This window comes from Centruroides sculpturatus, unplaced genomic scaffold, assembly GCF_000671375.1.
Source record: "Centruroides sculpturatus isolate CEXI.00-Female unplaced genomic scaffold, Cexi_2.0 scaffold895, whole genome shotgun sequence".
Lineage (NCBI taxonomy): Eukaryota > Metazoa > Arthropoda > Arachnida > Scorpiones > Buthidae > Centruroides > Centruroides sculpturatus.
In genome coordinates, this window is record NW_019385364.1 from 322185 (window position 1) to 348825 (window position 26641).

General features: G+C 34.0%; 2 protein-coding genes across 2 annotated transcripts in view; one reads left to right on the top strand and one right to left on the bottom strand.

Moving 5' to 3' along the window:
- Positions 1-1046: 1046 nt before the first annotated feature.
- Positions 1047-10046, bottom strand: LOC111638158 (transmembrane protease serine 11D-like). Its single transcript, XM_023383804.1, has 7 exons — positions 9960-10046; positions 8975-8996; positions 8836-8897; positions 8667-8755; positions 3912-4165; positions 3695-3843; positions 1047-1337 (listed from the first exon to the last, which is right to left on the bottom strand). The coding sequence occupies exons 1-7, from the start codon at positions 9996-9998 to the stop codon at positions 1155-1157; spliced, it is 798 nt and encodes a 265-aa protein (XP_023239572.1). The 5' UTR covers positions 9999-10046; the 3' UTR covers positions 1047-1154.
- A 5693-nt stretch (positions 10047-15739) lies between these two features.
- LOC111638152 (WD repeat-containing protein 46-like) overlaps positions 15740-26641 on the top strand; it is a 29616-nt gene continuing 18714 nt past the window's right edge. The window contains exons 1-3 of the mRNA XM_023383796.1: positions 15740-16021; positions 17409-17633; positions 23111-23223. Coding sequence (XP_023239564.1) covers positions 17409-17633; positions 23111-23223 — 338 coding nt within the window. The 5' untranslated portion in view covers positions 15740-16021. The remainder of the gene's footprint in view (positions 16022-17408; positions 17634-23110; positions 23224-26641) is intronic.

A 26641-nucleotide genomic window follows, 5' to 3' on the forward strand; every position in this document is an offset into this window, starting at 1 on the left:
ATTCATTAGAGGTTGAGAAACACTGTTTTAGACCCTTCGGAGGACTACGGCCTCGCAGCCTAAAACCTGCGCGCCAACATCAAACGTAGTGGGTACTGTAGCCTTATGTACGCCGTTCAGAGGGATCCTACCAGTACAGAAACTACTGTCTATCTCCTCTCCCTCCTTCTTTTCCTCCCCTTTCCCTTACCCTCTTTTTCTGCCGGCTAAACACTTCGTGCACGGCCGATGTCTTTCTTGTATGTGTGTATTGAACAACAGATGTAATATCTTCTTGTGGTAATATATTTACGTGTTTTCGTTTTTAAACGAAAAGCAGTGGGACAACCATTTTGTTTTACGTGTACAAACGTGCGCGATATCGATGTAACTCTCATTAATAGTTTTGTTTGCGGTCTCGAGGTTGCTCCTCTCTAAGCGGGTCTAGAATTACAAGTAAGCTGTCTAAGCTAATAGCTTGGAGCCTCGAATTTCGAGGGGTCTGAAAACTTTCTACAAAAAAGAAATTGGAAGTCAAATTTTGTAATACAAATTTTTTACAGACCAATAAAATTTATTTTACTATAAAAAGTAATTTGTGAAGTAATAAAAGTAATTTGAAGAACGGTCATTTGTGTGGTATTTAAATATATTAATAACCAGTATTGTTTATATTATATTTTTAGTGATTTTTTTTCCTTTTAATATAAAACTCATCTTGATTTTTATAGGTAGGTTTTCTTAACCTTTTAGTAGGTTTTTCTTCGTTAAAGAAAGCACTAAAACGAAATTTTTAGTGTTTCCCTCTTTAAATTGTGCCTTATTTTATAATACGTTGCAAATATCTTTTAACAACGAAACTTTTTTAAATTAAGGGTAACTGGCCCCTATTCAGGCGTTACAGACGTGGAAAAAACCCGGAGCCCGCGTCCTAAGCGAGGCGCGAACTCACAGCGTTCGGGAACGGAACCGCTTGGCCACCGGAAGGATCTGGAAATTAATTTAAATGATTTTTTCGTTAGTTATTGAAATACACTAGAAAAATGCACCTTTCGGTGTCCAATCACTGAAGGAGGTTATGAATTATTTATTCTTTATGCCATTTCCACTGTAGGATTTTTTACCAGAAATATCTTTCGGGAAATTTATTTAGTGCCGATGATCGAGAAGAACGGTCATTGTTGACAAATGGTTTCGTCTACGTTGTCGACGATCCACTGACGATGATACAACAGATCGGTGAATACTTCCGCGAAACTGTTATCCACCGTGCAGTTCTCGTAAAATCCTATCGACTCCAACCCGATGGCCGTGTACGAGTTGCCGTTTCTCGTTACCAAAGGTCCTCCCGAATCGCCCTGAAACGAAGAAGAAATCCAATTTTCAATTCTATTACTGTATTTGAAACGGAATTCCGTTTCTAACATTTTTACATTTTTACTTGCCGTCATTTACTCAAGAAAAATTTTTTGATGAAAATTTGTGATTAAGTGTATGTTCCAACGTAACAGCTCATGAAGGATAAATTGTATTTTTTATAGGCTAATCTGGCGGATTTGTCATAAATTTATGCATTCGAATTTCCTAAAAAACAGCTTCTACTGTACTATTTTAGATACGGTTTTATTGCGTTTTAGTAGGATATGCCATGAAATGCACATTAAGAAAGGATTTTTGGAAATTCAACTCTCCGAGGAAAAGGGGAAGAGAGTTTTAGTCAATATAAAGTGTAAATAATAAAGAAGAAAAGTAAATACAGCCGACCCCTATAACACTGTTGATAATTCCGTTTTATATGAATTCCATGTTGTACGAGTCATTTAGATTTTACAAATATGTAAGACGTTCACAGCCCGGCACATGTATTATAGGGTGGTCGACTGTCGTGGCACATATAGTATACATTTTAGCAATTAATAAATATTTCAATCATTTCCGCTCTTCGGGTAACCCAAAAACAATAAATCCAAATTACGAATTCGAACGAATATTTGAATTCGTTCCAAATTCGAAATTTAATGTTCCAAACAATTTTTTTTTAGATTTTAGAATTTAAAATTAATCATTTTATTCGAGTAAGTTTATCATCGAGTAAGTTAATTCTCCGTTATAATGAGAATTAACTTACTTGCCGGAGCATCTCCTAGTATTATATAACTTTTATAAACTTTTCTTAGCCGCAGTCAGTAAGAGGGCCTTTCTCGTAGCCATCGTGGACAAGGGCGTACCCGCCCCCAGCGGCGGAACGGTCTACATTCCCCGAATACTGGGAGTTCGGTCGTGGATTCGCGCCTGGCACGGACGGACTGGCCACGTGGAGTTTTTTCCACTTGGTCACCCAGTTTTCTCCACTTCTGCAACGCCTAAATAAGGGCCAGTTTCCCTTAAAAGACCTCTCTGAAGACATCCCTAGGCAGATCGACCATGTGTTGCGTTGCTATAACAAACGAGGGCGTACCCAGAGAGGGACGGGGGCAGCTGACCCCTCGAAGAAAAATTAAAGTGTAATAATCGACATACAGCACGGACCTTTCCCTCCCCACTTCATCGAAAGTAATACGAGTTGCCCCCTCTAGGTCAGATCCCGAGTACGCCGCTGAACGTGGATTGTCGGCAGGATGGTCGACACGGTTATAGAGTCAGCCTACCTCCTTGGGGACCAGATATGGAACCTGGGCGGGCAAAAAACGCCGAGAAATTTTTAGTGAACTATCTGTCCCGGATACGTCGGACGCCGTCTCTCTTTATCCGGCCACCTTATTGTTGACCCGGCCGAATTCTTATTACGCCTGGAAAAAGACCCACTTACGGTCCTCGGAGCGGAAAGCACCCAAAATAAAAAAGCCATTCGACCAGGCCGGCAGCGAGAGAGGCTGGGTGTCGAGAAACTAAGTCCGACGTATTCGGATCAATCATTCATAAAAGTATGGAAACCGACATCTCCAGAGCGACAGACTGGTCATTTTATCATCTGGAGATTACGCCCTTCGAATATTAATTGTTCATTTATGAATATCTGTCCGTTTTCATAAATAGGCGGTCGCGTAATATTCGATTCCATTTTGTCAGTCATTTATTTTGCACATTTTTCTTTTCTTACGCCTTAGTTTTCGATTTTTCTGCAAATCATTTTTAATACAAGATTTTAAATAAGGAGCCGTTTCGTTGGCTTTTTTCGTATACCGTATCGAGAAATCAGAATTTAAAGAAAGAATGTTAATGTCAATTCGCATTTTAAAGCTTAATCTATCAAATTCTCTAACATCTTATTTGCCGAGAAAAACTGTAATCCTTCACCAATGTTCTGGAAGCCTTCCCGAAGTGTAAAATACACGTTATTCGTTGCAAATCGAACATTCTCGAAACAAACGTTTTAAAACATTTGGAACAATCTTTAGATACAAATCCTGGAACGTATGGCCAATTTAAATTGCGTAAGCGAACGTATTGCAAAAACACAACTTTTAACTCGGCAAATGAGGTGTTGGAAAGTTTGCTATTTTCTCGCTAAGGATGATTTTCGCTTATTCTAACATTTTGATTGTCCGTCGTTACGTTAATAGTCGATTGAAATAACGAATACAGTAATTATGCTTAATAAAAATAACGATATTAGCGCTGATTGGAAAAAATTGGAAAATGAAAAATTATAAGCCAATAGTTTTCCAGTGGTAAGCGGAGATTAAACGATAAAAATATTCAAAGATTTTCTTACTTCGCACACTCCTTCGCTTCCGGAATTTTTAATACAGACGGTTCCGTCCCATAAGGTATAATTGAAAAAAGCGAACATGTCCGAGCAATCTCCGTGATCGAAAATATATCCTTCTTCGGTCACTTTCAGAATTCTGGTTACTTCCGCGGCTAAATAAATAATAAACATTTAATTTTTGTTTATCTCTTTAGTGCGCGTAAAGAAGTAATGCGCTTACTTTCGTTAGAGAATCTTCCCCATCCCATCTGCAATACGGGAGTATTCCCTCGATAGTAGTTTCGATCGTTAGCCAAGCAGATCCTATCGATGTTTCGGTCGAAGACTACGGGAGAAGTTAACTTCAGGAGAGCGATGTCCCCGTGGTAGGTCAGGTTACTGTAATCCGGATGCACCCGGGACGATCGAAATCGATATTCTTGGCCCTCTTCTCGATCCACCGTTCCTATTTTTGCCCACATCTCTTCCAACGGCCTACAAAATTTACAAAGATAGAGAGAGCTGTTTAACAGTTATCGTTCTATCCCAAAAGGTGTTCTCGCGGTTCGATTATCGTCGAACAACTAGAAGCAGAAAGTTAGTCAGTCGAACGTAAACTGAACGGGTCGGCCCGATTTCAATTAAGCGAAGAGAATTGGGTGGAGTTTAACTTTTGCTGTATAACCGCAATAGAAATTAAGAATAAAATCACATTCGTTCGAATGATATAATACGTAATCCGGAATTGTAAAAATTCGAAGAAAAGCGAAATCCGGTACGGACGATATTTGCCTACCGAAATTATCTTGGTTTAAGGAATTAGATAAGTTATTCAATAACGCTGCACTATTAGACGCATTACATCAAATTTGGTGTCTTTTTCTCTTAAATTTTAATATGTCTAAGACAAACTAACCGTACCTGTAAAAATTTTATTATACTTATATTTTTCAAGAAGATAACAGCATAAATTACAATAATTGTTATTAATTTATTTATGATGCGTGGCAGTTAATTGTCGCGTATTGCTCCTGTCCTCAAAAATAATCCACATTCTTTTTACGTTTATTCGATGCTTTTCTGGTATACTTTCTGGTTTACTATTCTCCTTAGAATTCACTGTTTCTAAAGCTCTAGTCGTCTCTAACTCGGGTTCTTCGAGAACCCAGTACAATTCACCCGTCAGTAAAATTCTCAATATCATTCGCACTAAGACACGTATACGTTGACCTAGCGATTATTCCTAACCAGTTAGAGTGCGGGCTGTTTTAATAATTGCCTATTTTACGAAATATAAGACGTAACTTTTATCTAACAAGTAAAGCGGACTCAAAAATCTTATATGTGAAATGGCAATCTCCCATAGACTATTTAATTTCCTAAGTTCTTAGCGGGCTACGAATTACCTCTACTTAGCCCAACTCGAATAAAAATGTTATTGCTTAATTAAACACATTATTATTATTATTTACTGTAGCTAAACAATTTCGCGTATGTTGGCGTAGAAACTTCTAATAGTAAATTTTAATAGTAAATTACTTCGCACTCTTCTTTTTCCCTAATAAATAACTAACAAATAAGTATTGTAATTTTATTTTTTTAAACCAGAATTTATATTAGTATTTTTCCGGGATGTTAGTTGCAATCGTTAAGAAGGCCTTTTTCATACCCATAGTTTCATACCCGGCCGGATAGTCAACGCGGTTAAGGAGTCAATCTACCGTTCCGGGGGGACTCGGGACGGAATCCGGGCGAGAGGAAAGAAAATGGAGAACGAAATGACTGTTTTTGTTGATAATACGAGGATGTATAAGATATGAAATAAAATGCGAAAGGAGGCGGTATTCGTAAAGCGAAACACGGGTTTTGGTACGTCGAGAAACGAAAAAGAAACCAGAGTGTATCGAAAAGTAATCCACGGTCATAATTTTTTGATGATGGGTAAATTGAGTCAATAGTGGTTTGGGATTTATTATCGGGTCGTTGCTAAATTCGGCAGTGCTGCAGCCGCTGCGGGAAGCCTGAAGCGAAATTATTGCTAATTACATTGTCGCGTTGCGCCGCGTGTAAAGCGAACGGTTTGAGTGTATAATTATTATGCCTTTTTGTCCTTTTTAACTATTTATAATTTATTTTGTATACTAGTACTTTCTATATATTAACAGGACTTATTATACTGGAAATATAATATTTCCAGTATATTAACAGGACTTATTATACTGGAAATATAATATTTCCAGTATAATAAGTCCTGTTAATATATAGAAAGTACTAGTATACAAAATAAATTATAAATGGTTTGAGTGTATAATTTACAGCGGCATGGGTTTATCGAGATGGCTGCGCTTATAGATGGACTCGTAAACTTTGATAATTCTTGATTATAATGTTATTTTCAATCTGTTAAATAATAAAAAAATAAATAATATCATAAAGTACTCAGCAAATCACTATACATATAACTAACACCTTATTCTTGCCGAGAAATATAATTTATTTGAAACAAACAAACGTTTTCAGCCTGATTCACAGGCCATCCTCAGGTTTAGAACACATTTGAATTAAAAGATTCCATCAATGGAATACAAAATTCAAAATTAAATAAGATAAAATTGAAATAAATTAAAGTATTAAATAACCAACAGAGTAACATAAAACAAAAATAAAAAATAAAAAAAATACTTCTATATACATTTTTTACATTTTTTTATTTTTTATTTTTGTTTTATGTTACTCTGTTGGTTATTTAATACTTTAATTTATTTCAATTTTATCTTATTTAATTTTGAATTTTGTATTCCATTGATGGAATCTTTTAATTCAAATGTGTTCTAAACCTGAGGATGGCCTGTGAATCAGGCTGAAAACGTTTGTTTGTTTCAAATAAATTATATTTCTCGGCAAGAATAAGGTGTTAGTTATATGTATAAAAAATAAATACATAAAAATTAAAAAATTTAAATTTAAATGATAACTACTCGTATTAAGTTTAATCGAGCATTAAAATAATTTTGCATTCTAGTAAAATATCATTATCTTTCGTCCAGGAACTTTGGCAAAAGAGTACGTTTAAATCATTTAACATTAAATATCTCGCGGAACAGTGAGATTATAGCCGACTGAACAGACGCCACGTTGTTTCGTCATAGCTGTTGTAAAATTACTACTCGCGTGCGTGCAGCTTCCCCATAAGCACCGCTGAATTTAGCAACGAGCGCTTTGATTCTTCGTACACGCATCCGCCTAGTGGCGATTTTCAGCAACATCGCGTTTGCGCCCTGCGAATCCTAAAATGGTTAAAGCCATGAGTCGCTGTCGAATTTCTTACTGCGGAGAGTTTGGCTCCGATCCACGTCCATCGATGTTCGCGTGCCATATGCGCGAATGCGTGCATCGACGTCGATACAGTTAGGAGATAGGTAAGGGCTGCGAAAGAAGAGAATCCTGTTGTAACGAACTTGAAAGATCAACGCAGTGGAAGACCAGTATCTGCGTATGGCCGGGCGGGTCACTCTCGTTGATGAATTGATTCGTGAGAATCGATGATGCGAGCGGACGGATTTCTGCAGATTTTCGGCATTTCGCAGGAAAAAATACATCGCTTTATCCGGAATATTCTGTAATATAGGAAGGTCTGCACTCGTTGAGTGCCCCGACAGTTTACTAATAAAATGAAAGACTAGAGAAAGAAAATTTGTCAACAGTTCTTGGCTCTTTGACACACAGAAAATAATGTTTTTCTCTATATAATTGTGTCAGGCGATATTCGTGTAAAAGTTGAACGGATCCTGGCCTCATCGGGATTCGTTCGACTTTTACAAAGACGAATTTGCGTAACTCGTCGCGCGTTGGCATAAGTGTGTCGTTGTAACTGGGAACTATGTGGAAAAGTGATTATATCCGTTCACACTTATATTTCTGAAATAGGTCTATTAATTAATATAAAGTTATGATCGAGGAGGCATAACTTTTTAATATACCCTCGTAGGTTTAAAAACAATAAGGAGTGTATTTGATAAGGATTCGACGGACGAAGAGTATTATGTAGGATTGAGAAGGAATTTAGGAGAGAGATTAAGTGAATATAAGAGAGATGTAGTTAGAGGTAACTCGAGCACGAGTGCGGTGCGAGAAATTTATGGTAAGAATGCGAAAGTATCATAGATTGAAACGAAGTTAATTTACAAAGAGAATGTGTAAGAATGTTACAACTGTGGGTATTTATTATATTACTCTTAGGTCTGGGAAGAAATGTTATAAATAGGAATAACGCTAGTGGGATGTCGGAAGTTTGGAAGTGAGAAATCGATAACTTAGAAGAAAGACAGCGATAATAAAAGTTAAGGATTAAAAGGAAAATATAAAGATGATGATAAGGGGAGAACGGTGGCAATTGAAAAAAATATGGCTCGGTTGAGAGTACTGTACGTTGGTTAAAATTGAAAGAACGGTGCGATTTAAAATGGAGAAGAATGATACCGTTGAAACATCGGAAATCGTTTAAAAGGACGAACGAAAACAAATTTAATGCATTTTTCTTAATAAGTTAAAACGAGAAAACAAGCGATTAGTCAACTTAAGATTGCAATAGTCTTTCGATGGTTGTTGTCCGGTACAACGATAGCTAAACTGCCAGAACGTTCCTACGTAGTTATTAAAGATCGGAGTACATAGTGCAAAATTTTACGTGGAGTTTATTTATTTGCATTTCTGCCAAGGCGGACAAATGTTAGCTTTCCACCAATCGCTGCCGCTCAACGAGACGAACATTGCGATTCGCAAGTTGTCGCCGTGGGATACGAACCGTTCCCACACGTAGTAGAAAATAGTGCCATTCTCGCCAAATCGATCCCCATCGACAGGAATTTCATTTCTTTTTTTTCATTTTTAGATTTTCAATGGCAAAGGCCAGGAAAATTATTTTAAATTATTCGGTTCCAAATGACTTAAAGTTAATTTATTTTAGAGCTATGACAAATAGAGAAAAATGAATAACCTGATCATGCAATGAGCCGCAGTCAACACGTAGGACGGAGAAATCAGGAACCCGCTACAATTCAGTTCATCGGTCAATCTGATGAATACCTATTATTAGTGTAATAAAAATATCATTTAAGAATTTTTAAAATATATTTGTGGCTTAAAAGAAAATCAAAGTTAAATACCATCCAAGGAAATTCTCCCGGATTGGCGAATCTTCCTCCGAATATTCTTTTCTCGTCTTGTACTTTTAAAAAACGTTCTCGTTATTTCTCGAATGCGTGGTTTGTATTGTACAGTACGTCTTCGTACAAAATTACTTACCTGCCGAGAGATCGACGCATATCTGAAAAGAAATATACATTATATATAATAAACATCTTAACGCCCGACGATTATAAATAGATACAGTTGTTTAATAGATACAACAACGATGGCCCGAATAATCGGGCTAGAATTCTAGCCGGATTATTCGGGCCGTCGTTGTTGTATCTATACATAGTTTATTTAGCTTTGGTGTCGCTTACGAATTTAAGCTAACGGAATGGCCGAGCGGTTAAGACGTCGGCCTATGGCTCCGACGACCCCCGATCGAATCCGGGCAACGTGTCCTTTGCCACCCGGTGGTCGTCACGGTAGGCTCGGCCGAACCCGCGATGGACGGGGCAAGAAAACGTCCTTTTAGTGTCCACGGGCCAGAAAGAATAACACAAAAAACGGTTATTTTAAAATTCAGTGTCAAAGAAACGCGTTTCTGTATATTAATTTCTAAAGTTATTCTTTTACTAGCGGATGAGCCCGGCGTTGCTCGGGCAAAAAATAACAACGAACATTAAGATTACAGTATTAGTTATGTTCCAGAACATTCCACAACATTCGAGAATGCTCCACAATGATCTGGGATGTTCCCGAACGTTCCAGAACATTCTGGAATGCTGTCGAATACTCTCGAATGTTCTAGAAATTTCTAGAGGGCGAAACTTCCAGCCCTTATATCTTCAACAGCACGCCCTTCGGGTAAAAACGGGAACCTTCTTCGTGGATGGGGGATAGAGGGCTACCACACCGTATAACTCCCTCGATCGTACCGGGACTCGTTTTGAGTTTTAGCGGCACGCACATTGTACGCTTACCTTTATTATATATATTGATATTAATTGATGATTATAAAAAGTACAAGCGACACGTTCGATCCTCGCAAATTATTCGTTACTCGTGACCAATAAATTGAAAGTTTTACCCGACCCCATTATTTATAACAAAACATTTTATAATAGTAAACATTATTAGAAAGTCGAGTTGGAATTACCAGAAGAGAGAAGAAAGTTAGGACGAATGCCGAAGACATGGCGCCAGGAAATACTAGAAGCAATCTCCGTCTACGGAACGCTTTTATCCGCTTTTGGTTCGGGCATTAAATCGTAACGAGCGCACTTACCTCCGGTTTTATAAACGATACGCAGCTGCGTCCGTCTTCTCGGCATTTCTATGGGGGTATTTAACGGAGTAATAAAAACGTTTTGTCGTAAATACGATATGAAATTAAGAAAAACATTTTTGCCAAAAGCTTTTTACGACTGGCATTAAAATATATTCACTCAATTTACAAAAGACAGTCGATCGAGAGAATTTTACTTCTTCAAGTTTTAGAATTATTAAATTTTACATTAAGTCAAAATCGGAAGTAGATCGATATTCGCTCCATGGAGATCTCGTCGTTTTAGAAAAATAATAAATGTAAGAATTTAAGCATTCGTCTATAGACGACTGCTTAAATTCTTTGTTCGCTAAATATAAAATGAACCGTTTTAAATGCTGCTACTGTATTCGCTACGGCGGTACATATACAGTACTAAAATTGACGGCCGGATGGCCGAGCGGTCGAGGTGGCAGCTACCGCTCTGGGGAATCCGGGATCGAATCCGGACGGGTCAAGAAATCTCCAGAAAATTTTCGGGGGTGGTCCGTTCGGATATGTCGGGCCCGTCCCTCACCACCCGGTCGCTCCATTGTGGGCCTGGCCGATGGCCGAATCCATAATGGGCCCGCTATAAAAGGCCCTCTTAGTGCCCGCAGGGCGGAAAGAGTTTAAAAAAAGAAAGGTCGTGGTCATGGACACCTCGATTGTTCAATTCGTTTCTTTTTTACGTACAAAATTAATACACATAGTAAAATTAAAACAAAATTATTGATATTTTTACACATACATAGAGTAAATTCATTTATTGTATATAAATTTTATAATTGTACATTGGAGTGTAAGGATGATCGGGAAGTCGAAAATGGCTCCCCCGAAATAACGGCACGCCGGATTACGCCGCCACCGTTGCATTATGTTTCCACCATCCCGGAAATCATAATTTGGCGCACAGGTGTATATTCGAGTCTAACATTTTTGGTTTTATGAATTTTTGTAGGATGCGTATTTTTTGAATTATTTCAGTAGATTAATTAAACTGGATCATCCTGTATGTGTGTAAAAATGGTATATGTAATTCATTAAGAGAACTCCGTCGACTACAATGGACTCCTAGATATAGCTTCGTAAAAACATAATTATAACGATATATACGAATATTATATGGTTTCGATAAGTCTACAGAAAAATAAATGAAATTTAATTGTTTTTAATTATTTGAAAACATTGCGAATTGGTAACCCGACAAAGCTGGCAACACTCAAGGTGAAGAGTGCGGTTGTCACGTTGTCGGTGTTTATTTGTGACATGTGTGTAATCTAAACACGTGTAATTTTTTACACAGAAATTGGGAAATGTAAGTAATGTTTTATCAGTTTTCTTGTCGAATAAGCAACTGTAGGAACATTAAATGAAAATTACGTATTTGGTAATAGAGTAACACTCAAATCAAAGTAACTGTTAGAAGTGATTGTCGACTTGGTTGAAGTTTACCTTGGTAGTTCCAATGGCCGCGCTTCGGTTAGCTTAGGTTAACTCAGAGTCGGTAGATTAACTGGTCTTTCGACTTCCTATCTTCGCTCATTGCTAGAATCAACTAGAGACAAATGTTACCACCAGGGGCACTGCAATCACTACAAGACCGCTACATCGAATCCCTGTGAGGTCGAATGTTTTCTTTTTATTGAAAGATATATAACCTTCGAGTTCGATTTCATAATTTTTATATGCATTTTATTATAAGAATGAAAAAGCTTTTATTTAAACCCAAAACCAGGTTTATGGATAAATAAATGACACTTAATAAAACATTAAACACCTTCTATCGCTGAGAAATGTTTATTTAATAAAACACTAACATTTTCAGCCTCATGGAATAAACTATCCTCAGGTGTAAATGAGTTCGAACGTATTTTATTAAATAAACATTTCTCAGCGATGGAAGGTGTTTAATGCTTTATTAAGTGTTTTAAAAACGCTGATTTTATATTTAGTTAAATAAATGACAAGGAACAAAACTGACACAATAGTATTATTATTATTAAATTGTGCTATTATGTGAATTTATTATACGTTAAAAATTTATTGTACATACAAACAAATTATATTATACATATTAATAATAATTATTATTTTTATTATTTGCGTTATTAAAATTTACTTTAAGTGAGAAATTTTTCTATGGTTTTTACTTTCAACTGATGAAATAAATGATTGATTAATCGTTCGCGTGAAAAAATGCAATCGACAAGTAACAAAAAAGTGCAAAAATCTGGAAGTCAAGTAGGACTTGTGACCAGCATTGTCACATCCTATCATCAATGTAACAGAGCACTGATTTAATATATTATCCATTATTGAAAAATAAACATCCATGTTTGGGTTTGTTAATTTTTCGCATACTTTGCTTTCTGCCCAGTACATCAATTGGCAAAGCTTATAGCTTGGATATAACAAACCTCCTCGAGATTTGATGAATGTAAATGTCTTCTCTGGTGCAGCATCCTCAGGTTTTGCTGTTAATATATTTTTGCATTCATCACAACCGAGTGATGGCAGTAGACGATAAATAATATAACCTCCTAAATAATGTAGGATAAACTTAAATGTTTCTGGTGTACAATAATCATGATCTAATAATTCACTATCACTAGGATCTCCATAGTATAAACTTGGATCACAAAGCAAATTTTCTAAATGTTCTTCCAATTGTTCTTGAACTTCTCTGAATGGTTTTTTATGACTATGAAGAAGATTTTTTAAAGTAATAAGCATAGATCCTGGATCAGTTTGAACTGATGCTCGTTTGGGAGGACGAACCAAACTGTAAACAGTCATCAGTCTGTACAGGTATAAGAACTGTACTGTTGTGGGATGAGAATTGCTTCCACTTCCTTGTCTTATCATTCCAAAGAAACGCTAATTGAAAAGAAAACATAAGTTAAGGTTTAATACAAGATTATATAATCATTACACTAAGTCAATTTTACCTCTAATGGGTCCTGATTAAAGTGAGCTGTCAGGATATAATATGAGTTTGGAAGCAATTGTCTGACGAGTGCTAAGATACTAGTCAGCGTCAAGCGTAGATTTTCTGCTGTCTGGTGGCTCAAAAATCCCTTTTGATCAGTGCTTCTAATCTGTAATCTGAATGCTTCCCATCTATTTAACCATTCTAGAGATTCTTCAATAACCTATTTTTAAAAAGTTGTTAATTAAAACATTTATAGTTTTTGCTAGTGAATCATTACTATTACCTTGAGATCATTTGAATCATGTCTGATTCCTTCCTGTGGCAATCTACGATTTAAAGCATCAAAAAGAGCATTGATGTGACGTATGAAACTTATTGTAACATCTGCATTCTTTAGGATAGCAACCTCACGCTGTTTATAAAACAGCATAGCATCAGCAAAAGTATTACTAAATATCTATAAATATATGAGATAAATAAAAGTATTCTTATCAAGTCAAGATTATATAAGTAAAAAAAAGTGTTACTTGAGCTGCCAGCAATACACTCATTCTCTGGAAGTTATTGGGATTAACATGTATTTCTGTCACTTTGGGACATGCCTTTAATCCCTTTGGTAATTTGGAATCTTCATCAACAACTGCTTTAAAATGCTGTAATTCTACCCTTCCTTCAGGAAACTAAAAGTAAAAATGCAGAATAATGCAATGGCTTATATTATAAATTAGGTGAAAACACTTTATTTTCTTAGTTTTACCTGAAAGTATGTATTTTTCAAAAGATTGTTTCGCATACATTTTAAAATATGTGGTACATCAATAATAGCCAGTACTTGTCTATCTGCAGCAGGGTTTGTAAATGAGCATTGTATATTATTTGTGTCTGCACAAATTCCTAGAGCTTTTAAAGCTGCTTTGTTTGTGCTGGCACCATCACAAACTATTGCATTGACTATTGCACCACACTGTTCTAAATGAATAATTGCTTGCAAAATAAGTTTTGCAACAGTAGAACCTGGGACAGAGCTTTTTGAACAGAATGTGCCAATACATTGTACCCAACTAGCAAAGTGAGGTCTGAACATAAACACTAGGCCATGATCACCTGCTGTAAATTCACTCTGTGGCAATTCAGAATTGTCACCATAATCAACAAGTCCAATCATTTCACCAGTAGCTTTTGAAAGTTCTATATGTTTTTGAAGTGTGATTTCATCAAAAATTAAAACTCCCTGGCGTTCTGTTTGTGGAATTGTCTCCAATTTTGTCTTTAAAATAACAAAAAGATCTTCATCAAATCCAAATTTGGCATTAATGCCTCTGATATATTGATGCAGTGTAGACTGACAGGGTAAAGGCAAGTAATCATTATTTCTCAAAAATTCATAGAGAGATGGTGACCTAATTTTTAAAAGTAAACAGTCAAGTAACCAATTAATGTCATATCTCATACCCTTTTTGCTTTTTATATGGCATGCTTTCAGCATGTGCTCTATTATAAGTTTCTGTCTTGGTGGTAAGGAATCAAGTTTATCAGCTGACAACTGTTTCATTTTAAGTTCAGTATTTTCTTGATGAAGCTTGAGATTTTCTGTTTGAAGGGTTTTCAGTTTCTTCCTATAGATCATCTTTTGCTTTCTGCACCGATATAAATCCTCTTTGACTTTTAACAATTCAGACTGCAAAGCAGAGATTTTATTGACATATAACAGCTCAGGATGCTGTGTAGTTGCTGCTTCAGATGTGGAGGGTTCTTCTACTTCCTTTTCTACAGTTGTTACTTGGGAGTGTGTATCATGCAAATCTAATGATTGATAAAAAAAAATATCAGACAATTAATCTTAAAGTATTTATAAGGAAAGATGGGCCACAGAGAGATAACCCTCAGTGAATCACAGTGGATCTCACAAACCCAGCTCAATCTTTACTTAATTTTTAAATATAAAATGTTCCTTAAATATAGATAAAATAGATAGATAGATAAAATTTAATTTTATATTAAAACACAGGGTCCGAGAGACGCACTGCAACTCAGGCAAGGGCAAAAAATTACATGACTCACTGAGGATTAAGATTACATAAAAACCATAAATAGTTACCTTTGGTATTGTCTTTTTGTGATCCCTTCCTAGATGGTTCTTCATTTCTTGTGAGACATCGCGTTGATCGTTTTTGAGGTACAGACCTACTAATGTACTTAGGACAATTAGGGAAGTTTGATGGATATGCATCCGACGTTAATGCCCAGCGATCTCGTGGAATTTCTACTTTCTCTCCATTTATAACATGAGAGAAGGTTTTTAAAATAAATCTACTCGCAAAATGTACGTCACAAACGTAACATTTATTTGTTAGCATCTTGTCGTCTCGTGGAATGCATCGCATCCACTCCTCAATCTTATCGCTAGGAGCACGGAAGAAATGTCTCTTCTCGTTCGATGACTTATATCCTGCCTTGCATCCTGGCACAAAGCACGTTGGCATTTTTATGGAGCTAAAAAAACAATTATTATAGGTCAAAATCACTGACTTCAGTATATACCTAGCAAGAACAACGATCTCCTGCTAACAGTGGCGCCGACTAGCGGCAAATATTGTCTCTAGCTAAGTTTTAAGTATTAGTCGAAAGACCAGTTAATCTACCGACTCTGGGTTAACTACATTTTTAGTAGGCATAAAAAAGGAATACCTAAAAAGAAAAAAAGGAAACGTATACTAAAAATGTAGTTAACATAACCTAAGCTAATCGAAGCGCAACCATTGGGATTACCAGGGTAAACTTCAACCGTTGACTTAATTCGGTCGATGTGTGTGTGAAATAAATGGAGGGGATCTTTCCACAATACGTGAACATCGAATAGTGTAAACATGATAAGAATTCAATAGTTATACTGTACTAAATCCTGGGTAGAAGTTACTTTGGCAAATATGGTTTATCGGATTATCTACGATACAGTTCTCGTGCACGGTGTTAATGAAAGGTCCTTATTAATTATTCAAATATTTAAAATTTTTAAATTAGCTTCCTTTTGGATTTTTTTGGATCCGCTAATAATGATATGTAGAACTGATAAGATGTGTAAAAGGGAGGAGAACCAAATATTAACAATTCTCTGGATGATATTGTCGATTGGATGAGGGAGCGTAATGCGGCGATTCCGAGTGCTCTCTTATTGGACTCGTCTGTATTACGAGGAGCTTTTGGAACAGTCTAGTAAATAATATCCTGATTGATGTTAATGAGTTTGTAAAGTGTTTTAGGAGATTTTTCTTTTTTAAACTCCTGGATTTCTTGGTGGCAATAGAGATGGGTCTGCAAATGTGCAACAATCTTTTAGTTTCCAGATCTGATGGTTCTGGAAACTTTCTGAAGTTTCCCTATAATTTTGTACGAGGAGTCGATAAGAAACTTTTTGCATCGCTGAGATTTTGTAACATTTCTAAAAATTTTTAGTCCTCTATAAGTCAGAAACAAAGGAAAATTTAAAATTTTTGTGTATTCTTTGATAGTACAATTAAGTAAGATAAATCTCTGTTTCTGTCAAAGACTCCTAAGCCTAAACCTTCTGCACAATTCAGAACAGGTTATTTTTCAAAGATATATTTTATTTACTATTTTTGTTCCAGGTGCCTACTAACCTAACTTTGGGCCTGCCATGTTGCCACATGCCAGACAACTTCTTCCTTTTTTTTCTACATCTTTCCCTGAAAATCTCCACTATCCTCACATATTGTTTGAAAAATGTCCACTAAATCTCCACCTAAACTAAAATGGTTCTAATTGGCATTAAACAGAATTTTTACATTTTCAGACCTTGAAATGTTGAGAAATGCAAAAAATTTGGAGTGTTTAGGATGTTAGTGTGAGTGTGGGGAGGCATGATTTTGTTCACCCTCTTTCAAGTTTAATAACTCTTGTGTATTTTGTCAAAAATTTTTTCAGAGAAGTTTGTGTATTGGGGGATTGATGTTATTTAATTTTGGTGGTTAAAAGTCAAGGGAGTGGGAAGATAGAAGGAGTTGTGTATCATATCTTGGGTAGAGTTGGATTTAATGACGACTTTACTTGTCATTAACATTTACAATTTTTTTTTTATAAAACTCATCTCTACCTTCAAAATTAAAATTTTGCCATTTTATAATAATTAAAAATATGAAAAGTTTTTAAAATAAAATATTAAAATAGATAGAACTACGTGCAGTTTTAAATGTTGCTGGATTTTTTTAAAGACCATAAAAATAAAATATATTATGATTTCTGCTTCTATAATTTTTACTTTTAATAGCATAAAATGAAGGTATTGTAATGTATAATAATGTGTTTATTTTTATCAAAATGATAAACATATTGATTTTTGTTATTTTTAGATGTTCAGATATTTTATATCATCAGATCAGCCAGATTCTAAACAGGGGAAGGATTTCAACAGTAACAGATTTGATGAAAAATCAATAAAGAAGAAAAATTTTAAAAAATTCAAATCTACAGAAAATGTTAATAAAAATAAATCAAGAATTGATATGTATCCAGGATCCAAACCAATTCCAAATCATTTAATAGAAAAGTATAAAAGAGGAAAATATATAGATATGGTAAATTTACTTAAATTTTTAAATTTATTATTAGTTTATTTTGTTTTATTATTAAGTCTAAAACATTTAAACACTAAAAGATATATAAGTTATACTTTTAATGTATGATTTTCATAACTTACAGTATATTCTGCAAAAGTTTGAAGAATATTGAAAGAAATAAAATCAAAGCACTGTTTAGTTTAATTTGTAATATGAATGTTAATATTATCTATACTATATAAGATATAAGTATTCTATATGCATACTGTAAGATGCAAACTAAGTAAGATATTATACTATATAAGATGCATACAAACCTAAAGTGATTAGTGCGGATGTAACTAAACATACACTATGCAGAAATTTGTTACTTGAAATCAGATTACTCACAACACAGTAAAGTTTGTGTAAGGTGAAAATTACTGTACTTATGTGTTCTAGTCAAAATGAAACAAAGAAGAAAAATAGGAAAGAACATAGTCTTCTTCCTTTAGTTGACTTTCAGATCTAGATCATTCTATGTTACAATATACTTTCTACAAATGTGTAGTAAATAATTTTATTGAAGAGTTATCTCACAATTGAAACCATCGTTGCCTTACGTGCATCCTAAAATGCATTTCAGCCCCTGGTGTTAAATGTCTCTCATCAGTTAGGTGATCATATATTTTATATAAGACAGTAAATATTTAACAATATTACAACTCACATAAACATCTATAAACCTCATAATATAATTAAAATAATAACCAATAAAATATTTAAATCACACGCTTAGCTGTCGACTGCTTTACAAATTACTCGGTTATCATTTTTAACACTATATTATACAATAGCAAATTATCTAACACATGCTTCGCAAATATTGCTGTAATAAAACATTGTGGCCCTATGTTCTTCTCATGCATCAATGGGCCATAATTATTTTTTCTAGATTATTCACTTTTAACATTTGAACATATTAAAAGTACCCCACTTAAAGCAATTGTACAGCTGATTAACCTAATAATTATAATATTTAGTTTTAATCATACTTTATCACCAGCTATCCATATAAAATTCTTTTACCTTTCCTAGCCGGAGAGGTATGCAAAACTAACACATTCATGTATTATCATGCATGTCATTAATGGGTATTGTTCCCTTAATTAATCCATGTACCAAGCCAATATCTATAAAGTCAGATTAGATCAATTAAATTAACACTAAATTCGATCTCATACAAAAATTATTATTAGTCACCTTTCACTTGTCTTTTCATTGTTTATTTTACATCATGCAAACTTCACTTATACCATGGCCCAGTGATTCTCAATCTTTTCAAAGTCGGGGAACACTAAACTTTGACATTTTTTTTCTGCAGAACACTTTCAATACATCAGCTTTAAAGCAGCTTTTGAAATCAAGTGTACTTGGTTTAGTAGATGACAACATTGGCATTTGCTGATTACATTCCAATAAAAACTTATTTTACATTGTATTGATTTTCTTTTGCAACAATTTTTAATTATATATTTGATTTTTTCATGGAACACTCGAAGTGGCTTCACAGAGCACACATATTCTGTGGACCATGGATTGAGAACCATGGCCTTAACCCATTAAACTGCACTAATTATTATTAGTATTATTTAATACCTAGATAGTTGTGCCACCTATTATTTATTCTTAGACCATTATTATCATTTATCATATTATTATTTTTGCTTTTTTTTATTATAGCTTTTTTAATTAAGAATTTTTATTAGCATTTTTAATTAAAGAAAATTATAATTTTTATAATTTTCTTTTGATTGTATTCTTTTTGTTCTTGATAATTTTTATAGTATTTTAATTAATTTTGCATCTGTATTTATTACAATGTTGATTGACTTTTGAAAAGATTCTATTATACTGTATAACTTTAATATTTTGTATTTGGGAATTTAATTGGCATTTAACTTCCCCTACGTAAATATTCAGATTTTTACAATTGCAACTGAATTTATAAACCACACCACTAAGTTCCCCTGTGTTATTATTTTCCTATCCTTTTTATTAATCCAAGATGTAATAGTATTAGTGTGTTTCAGAACTAATTGGATGTTATAATTTATCAATATCTTCTTCATTCTTTCAAAATGGCTTTTTATATATTGGAATTTTGAAATATTTGACATAATTTTTTCTCTGATTATTCCTTGGATTATTAGTTTGGGATTTTTAACCAATTTTTAATTCTTTTTAAGCTATGTATGGAAAAGACTACAGCTATTACGTAACAGAAAAGACCCCACCTAACCCTGACAGACTACCTGGCATTTATAGCATCCCTATCAGAGACAACAGATAGGATAGAGAAATGATGTACATTGGCTCTACTAAATGTTCAATGTGGGTCAGGATATGGGAACATAAATCTGATATACAGCATAGTAGGAGTACCACTCCACTTTCCACATATGCGACAGACCCTGATATTACAGCAGACTTTCCTGGAACTCAAATAATCCTTACTACTCCCACACCTGGAACACCTCAAGTGGTTAGAAGCAGTCAAGATTTTTAAGGCTTGCTGCAGATCCACGTGCATTAATTTTAGGGAGGAGATGTATCTTTCAATGGCATGGCAGGCTTTACTTGACAACGATATTTAATATTCGATACTATGAAAATCTGATTGTAAGATTAATTTAATTTTTCTAAATTTAAAACTCAATGAAATATTTCGTTGTTAAACTGTACATTTTTCCACTTTTTTACAATAAAAGTAGATATGAACAAGGAATTCAACTTTCTTTTTAATTGTCTACTTCCTAAAAGAGATGTCATCATTTCCCATGACAAACTTGTAGTAAAAAGACTCATTGTAAGATGACACAGTCCAAACTCCTCATTGGAGTAAATTTCTGAATATAAAGGTTTTGCATGTCTAGTTCCTAGTGAATTCGGCCATTCCAACCAGTTCTCCAAATCTTATGTTGTGTCATGTCTCCTCTGATTCACTGACTTGTGCCTTTAATAAAGAAGGAAAGTCTTCGATTATTTTAAGAGGTATTATATCAGTTTTATGTAAGCTCTCTCCTGTATTTAGAGGTGTATATAGTTAAGTGATATCTTGATAGATTATTCCTTCATGTATTTTAATTATTATTTATTGAACTTTTGTTGTTTCTGTTATTCTGTCTCTTCACTTAGTTGAATATGAATCCAAACACCTGTCGACTTACCCGTGACCCCATAATTTCCACTCGTAACTAATAACCCTCCTTTTAGTAAGAAACTACTATTGTGAGTTAGGATGCAATATTAAATAAATTTAATCCTAACTGGTGTCAGGTCCTGATATTAACGAGGATTTCACGATCCTCATGATAAATTAAATTAGCCATCCATAGACAAAGTGGGCAAGTTTTACCAACTTGCTATCGATAAGAGGTCAAACCAAAATCTTGACCTCCCGGTTCCTTACAATTATTTAAAGATGACACTGGGAATGCATTTGCATAAGTTCTCTTTATTTGAAATCTTCGTCTTACCATTTGATTTTATGTTTGAATTTTATATTCATGATTGATTTTGGAAGATCCAGATTATTTAGAATTAAGAAAAGCCTGAGGAAGAACCCAGAAGGGGTTACAAAGACATTTGTTATTCAAGAGTTAATTGTAATTTGTTCTGGTTATTGGTTGAAGTGAGTCTTATTTTATATTCATTCCAGTGTGGTATGCAGATGTGAATTATTTTATATGTCTTGGATTTATAATAATCCATTTATGCAATCTAGAATTTATGCATTTATGTAGTTGAAGTTCTGTTAAATTTAAAATCTGATTGGACAGTTTGGTATAACATGATCAGGAAAAAATCATTCAGACCATGTATTGAAATTCTGTAACATGCTTAAAAATTGACAAAAGAATGTTTTTCAACAATGAAGGTAAAATTATATTAAATGGCCATAATTTTTGTGCTATTTTGTTCATAAAAAAGAGCATAGTCCAGTGTGATATTTTATGCCTTTCTATTGTGTTGCTTAACATATTAATCCCTTTATATTTAATATTCTAAAAATCAAACTGTTTTTGGAAATTAATCAAAATTCTTGCAAATTTTTTGCTTAATATTGGATAAGCATAGCTCAGCAAGAATGCATATTCAAGATCTTTTAATTGCATTACTTAACGACAAACAGATAGTAAGCTAAGAAGCTAATTTGCATTCCAAAGTCTTATTCCAAGTTTTTATTCAGATATCATTACATTTAATGCCACATTTTTGCTCTTAGCAGAGATGGGCAGAGAACTAAAACCTTATATTTTGATAGAAGAAAAGATGCCCTTTCTAATGCAGCAAAAAAGAAAAAAATTTAAGATACCCACATTTGTCTCTTAATGTTAGTAAAAGTTGCCAACATTTTTTTGTATTTTTCAGTGAGCATATTTCTAAAACTATGACAGCTATAAGCTAGCTCACTCAGTGTTTTATGGGACATGGTAACTTTCAAAGCTACCTGTTCCACTTCAAAAAATGTGAAAATGGACACTGCATTACAGATACTGACAGCAAAGCAGATGTCAACCATTTCCTATTTCACTGCATCACTCATGAAATCATTCGTGAAAACTTCCAGATGAGGTGCCTACTGGCAGGTTTCAACTGGCCTTCTGAAAATGTTGACCTATTTTCTAATAAAGCTTTATACAATACATTGAAGGATTATATCAATAAAACTCATGTTCTGGCACCACAACTATTAGTTCATCACCTCAGGTAGATGTTTGGAAAATTGGAAGCACCGGTAATCAACTACAGGAAACAGATGAAAGTGAAGAATAGTATTCAGATTCATACTCTGACTTTCTGTGTTAAAACGTTCATGCAGTGCATGTTTCCAACACTGGATAATAGGTTTATAGCATGATTTATTTGTCATATAGTATAAAGTATTGTTTTTCATCTCACTGGTAAAAGTGAGAAATTCTAGCATATTTATCAAATTTACCAATTTTATTTTAGAATTATGTAAGATTGACAATAAAAGTGAGAAATTTAGTGAAATTTATCAAACTCACCATGATGATTGGTGGTTGATTATGCATAATCACCAATCATCTTGTTAATTACTTTTACTGTAATATATATATTTTATTTATTTACAGTTTTTTCATTTTTATTTTTATTATTAAATTTGTACATTGTTTTATGTATTTCCTTATTTAAATTAACTTGAAATCCACTACATTTAAACATTTTCAAATACTGGTGTTTCTTTATTGGATTTTAATGTTTAAATTTAAAGCTGATGAAGAGCTCTAAACTAGCTTGAAAATGCTAGTTTAGTAAGTGTTTTATGCTGTATATTCGAAAAGATTGAGTAATTAGTATTTTAAATACATTCAGTTGCCAATTTTTTATTAACTTTATTAAAACTACCAGATGATGCTAAAGCTGGGATTAGATATAAAACTGAAATGGATACAGAAATTTATTTGAAGTTTTATTTGAATTTTCAGTCTGGAATCAAAACAAAATCTAATCGAAAGATTCTTAAAAAAGAAGAAAATAAGAAAAAGTTCTGCATTGAACAGTCAGCTAAAACTGAACTGTTACTTCCAGAAGAAAGTGGGTAAGTGATATTATTATTTAAAAAAGTTTAATATAATCTCTAAAGCACATATGATTAAATTGGATTGTTTAAAGAAATGAAAATATCACGTAGTGAGTGACATTTTTTCTAAGTAAAATATGATTATTGTGATATTGGACCTCAAAGCTTCAAATATTTGGGTCACAGAATTTTTCTCAGTTGCTACCATGATCATTTGAACTTAAGATGGTTCACAGTAATCTATTAACCTTACTATAATGTGTTGTATTTTTTAGCAGCCATGTTTAGTTATGTCTAAATGTGATTCTCTTCAAGCTATTTCAACACAAATAAATTGCGATACTAAGCCACCTGAAAAATAACGACCAGGATTTTGTCAATTATTACAAGAATTTTGGTTGAGTTTTTTTATTTTATTATACAGTGTTACCTCATACTTCAAACAACTCTAACTTTGAATGCTTCTGGGTTTGAATGCCAAATTCGACAAAAATTTACTTTGATATTTGAATGATACTTCAAAGTTTGAACTGCATGTGGAATGAAAAATGAAATTGAAGTGTAAAATAAGTCTCTGAACAAAATATAATCTCAAATTAACAATAATGTGTTAAAATTTAAAACTATTATAATTAAATCAACTGTCTATGTTAAGGAATGACAAATGTTAAAAATACATAAAAACTATATGTGACAATGCCGAAGGCCCCCTCTATTCTTTGGCACCATGGGACCAAAGGGTCGACATCGTGTCAGTGAAGAGTGCAATGACAAAGTCATCAGAACTGACACCACCGTGTCTTCTGGGTAGACACAGAGACCGTTACATTCGCAGGTATACACGAGCAGTCGCATCTGTGGAAGCTTAGGGTTGGAATGTATATGGAGGGAGACACCCAGAAGAAGTGCACTTCAAAAGGCTATTCATTTAACAAATACCCATTTATTCAGAGAGGCTATTTACAGGATTTATGACTGAGGATCTAGCTTTTTCGCTAACTCGAGTAACCATCAAGGGAGAAGCTTATCATATGGAGAGAGAGAGAGAGAGAGAGAGCTTATAAAACTTTTGCATGACAACAAATACCCGGAGTTTGAGTAAGTCCTTGATGTAGGTTTGTCCTTAGGCTCGTCCAAAAAGGAATTTCGGAAATTTAAGTTCGGAAGTTCAGAATTTAATTGAGTTCAGGTGCTAGTTCAAGTTCAGTTAAGTTCAGGTGTTAATCCAAAAGTGGATCTAGGAAGCAGCGATGGTGGAGAGGCCTCAAACATACATAAAAGTTCACACTTGCTGATGGGAAAAGCTTCTGTCATCATTGTCCCCTCCTGTTTATAAGGGGGGTCTCCTAGGTTTTTCCCATTACTCTACCTGGAGTTTTAGTACATTGGGCCCAATGATCGAGTTTCACTCGTTACTTCTGAGTGATGCATATGAAGTGTCACTTTAAACAAGAAACTAAGTCCATAAAAAACATTTTAATTGCTGAGTTGATCAACAATTTTTCGAAATTAAAATTATCTTATTTCGAACAACAAACATGTTATAATAATTTATAATGATTTTATAATAAAGGTTTCCTGTAAATGCAGTTCTCACATATATATCAACCAAAACCAAATATTATCGGGCTAGAAACGGCTATAATACTAATAATTTAATAGAAAATTTGGCATTAGAGTTAGGCATTAGGTGCCATTTCTTCATAAATTTAATAATTATAATTTAATTAAATTTAAATAATAATTTTAGAATTACTGGAAGAAAATAATCGGCCCGAAGTGGGACTCAAACCAACAACTTCTGCTTATCATGAAGATGTGTTGCCAATTACGCTATCCTGACCTTCAGTCCAATCTCCTCTTCCAGCATATATAAGCTAACGATATAACCATCGATGGTTGTTACAATGCTGGCTGGGAATGCATTCAGCACCCACGATGTGCAAACAACTCCCAAGGCATTCAACCAGCCATCGTAAACCTTGGCAAGACATATATAAATAATCAAACATCCTTACTACACCTGATATGTTTTAAAGCTATACATCAACCAAAGCCAAATATTATCGGGCCAATATATTAGTATTATAGCCATTTCTAGTCCAATAATATTTGGCTTTGGTTGATGTATAGCTTTAAAACATATCGGTTGTAGTAAGGATGTTTGATTAAACATAAAAACTTTCTGTTCAACCTAATATAACCTTTACTTGTTAACCACTGTATCTGAGAAGTGTGCAGAAGCAACAGTCTAACTAGTAAGAAAAATGGTAAGATGAAAAAGGAACTTATTGGAAGCATGAAAGTGGTACATGTGGCAGATCTGGCAGCTGTGTTTAAGATACCAAAGTTGATGGTGTGCATTCAGTAAATGCAATTTTCATTTTATTATATATTATTTACATATTTTATTTATTGTTTTTATGCTTTAATTTATTATTAGAGAATTTAATTGTGTTATTTTTGTCTTAAATTATATGTATTCCTGTTTTAAGTATATTGAAATGGGTATTGTTTATAAACAAACAACAATATTACAACCTGATACATTATAAACTATAAGTCAACTAATGCTGTAAGTTATTGGGTATTAATTGGCTTGTAGTTTACAGGACATGGGCACTAGATACATTCCTAGCCAGCACTGTAATAACTGTCAATGGTTGTAATATAATGTTATATATACTGGAAGAGGAGTAGCATAATTGGCAATGCGTCTGCATGGTAAGCAGGTGATGCAGGTTCAAGTTCCACTCCAGGCTAATTCTTTTCTTCCAGTAGTCTAAATTATTTAATTAAAAATTATAATTATTAAATTTATTAAGAGATGGCACCTAACATCTTCCTCTAGTATCAAATTGTATCATAATTTAGAAGTATGTTAGCTGATATGTATCCTGATAACTTATGGCATTAGTCGGCTTGTAGGGTATTATTTAGGGTCTGAGAATGAATTAAGTCACATTCCATTATTTCTAATGGGAAAATTGCTTGGACTTCAAATGATTCAGAGTTTGAATGGTCTCGAATGAATTAAATTCAAAATATGAGACACCACTGTATTATTATTATTGTTGTTGTGTTTATTGGGTTATACTCGGTACACACCGGTGGCTGTGTACTATGCCGGACCAGAGTCAAGGCATAGCAACCAAAACAAAACTAAAATTAAATGGGTGTGTCAGTGTCAGTGTCTGTATTAAGGAATTTCCTAACAGTATGGCATGTATTCAATATAGTGGCCTTCTGTAGTGTGATGTACAGTAGATCCCCCTATAAGACGGTAGATACGTTCCGTTCTTTATGAATCAATTTTGTAGGAATCATAGTTTACGGACTACGGCTGTTTGAAAGGTTTTCTTTCATAAAATTAATCGATTTTAGACTAATTCGACTCAACATTTCCAAAATACGTATATTTTTTTGAAAATAATCC

Coding starts and splice junctions, on each gene's coding strand:
- LOC111638158 (XM_023383804.1), bottom strand. CDS start 9,998: ATGTCTTCGGCATTCGTCCTAACTTTCTTCTCTCTTCTG. Junction 4,166..8,666: donor GCGGCTCATTGCATGATCAG/GTTATTCATTTT, acceptor TAAATTTTGTAG/GCCGTTGGAAGAGATGTGGG. Junction 1,338..3,694: donor GAAGCGAAGGAGTGTGCGAA/GTAAGAAAATCT, acceptor TCTTCGTTTCAG/GGCGATTCGGGAGGACCTTT.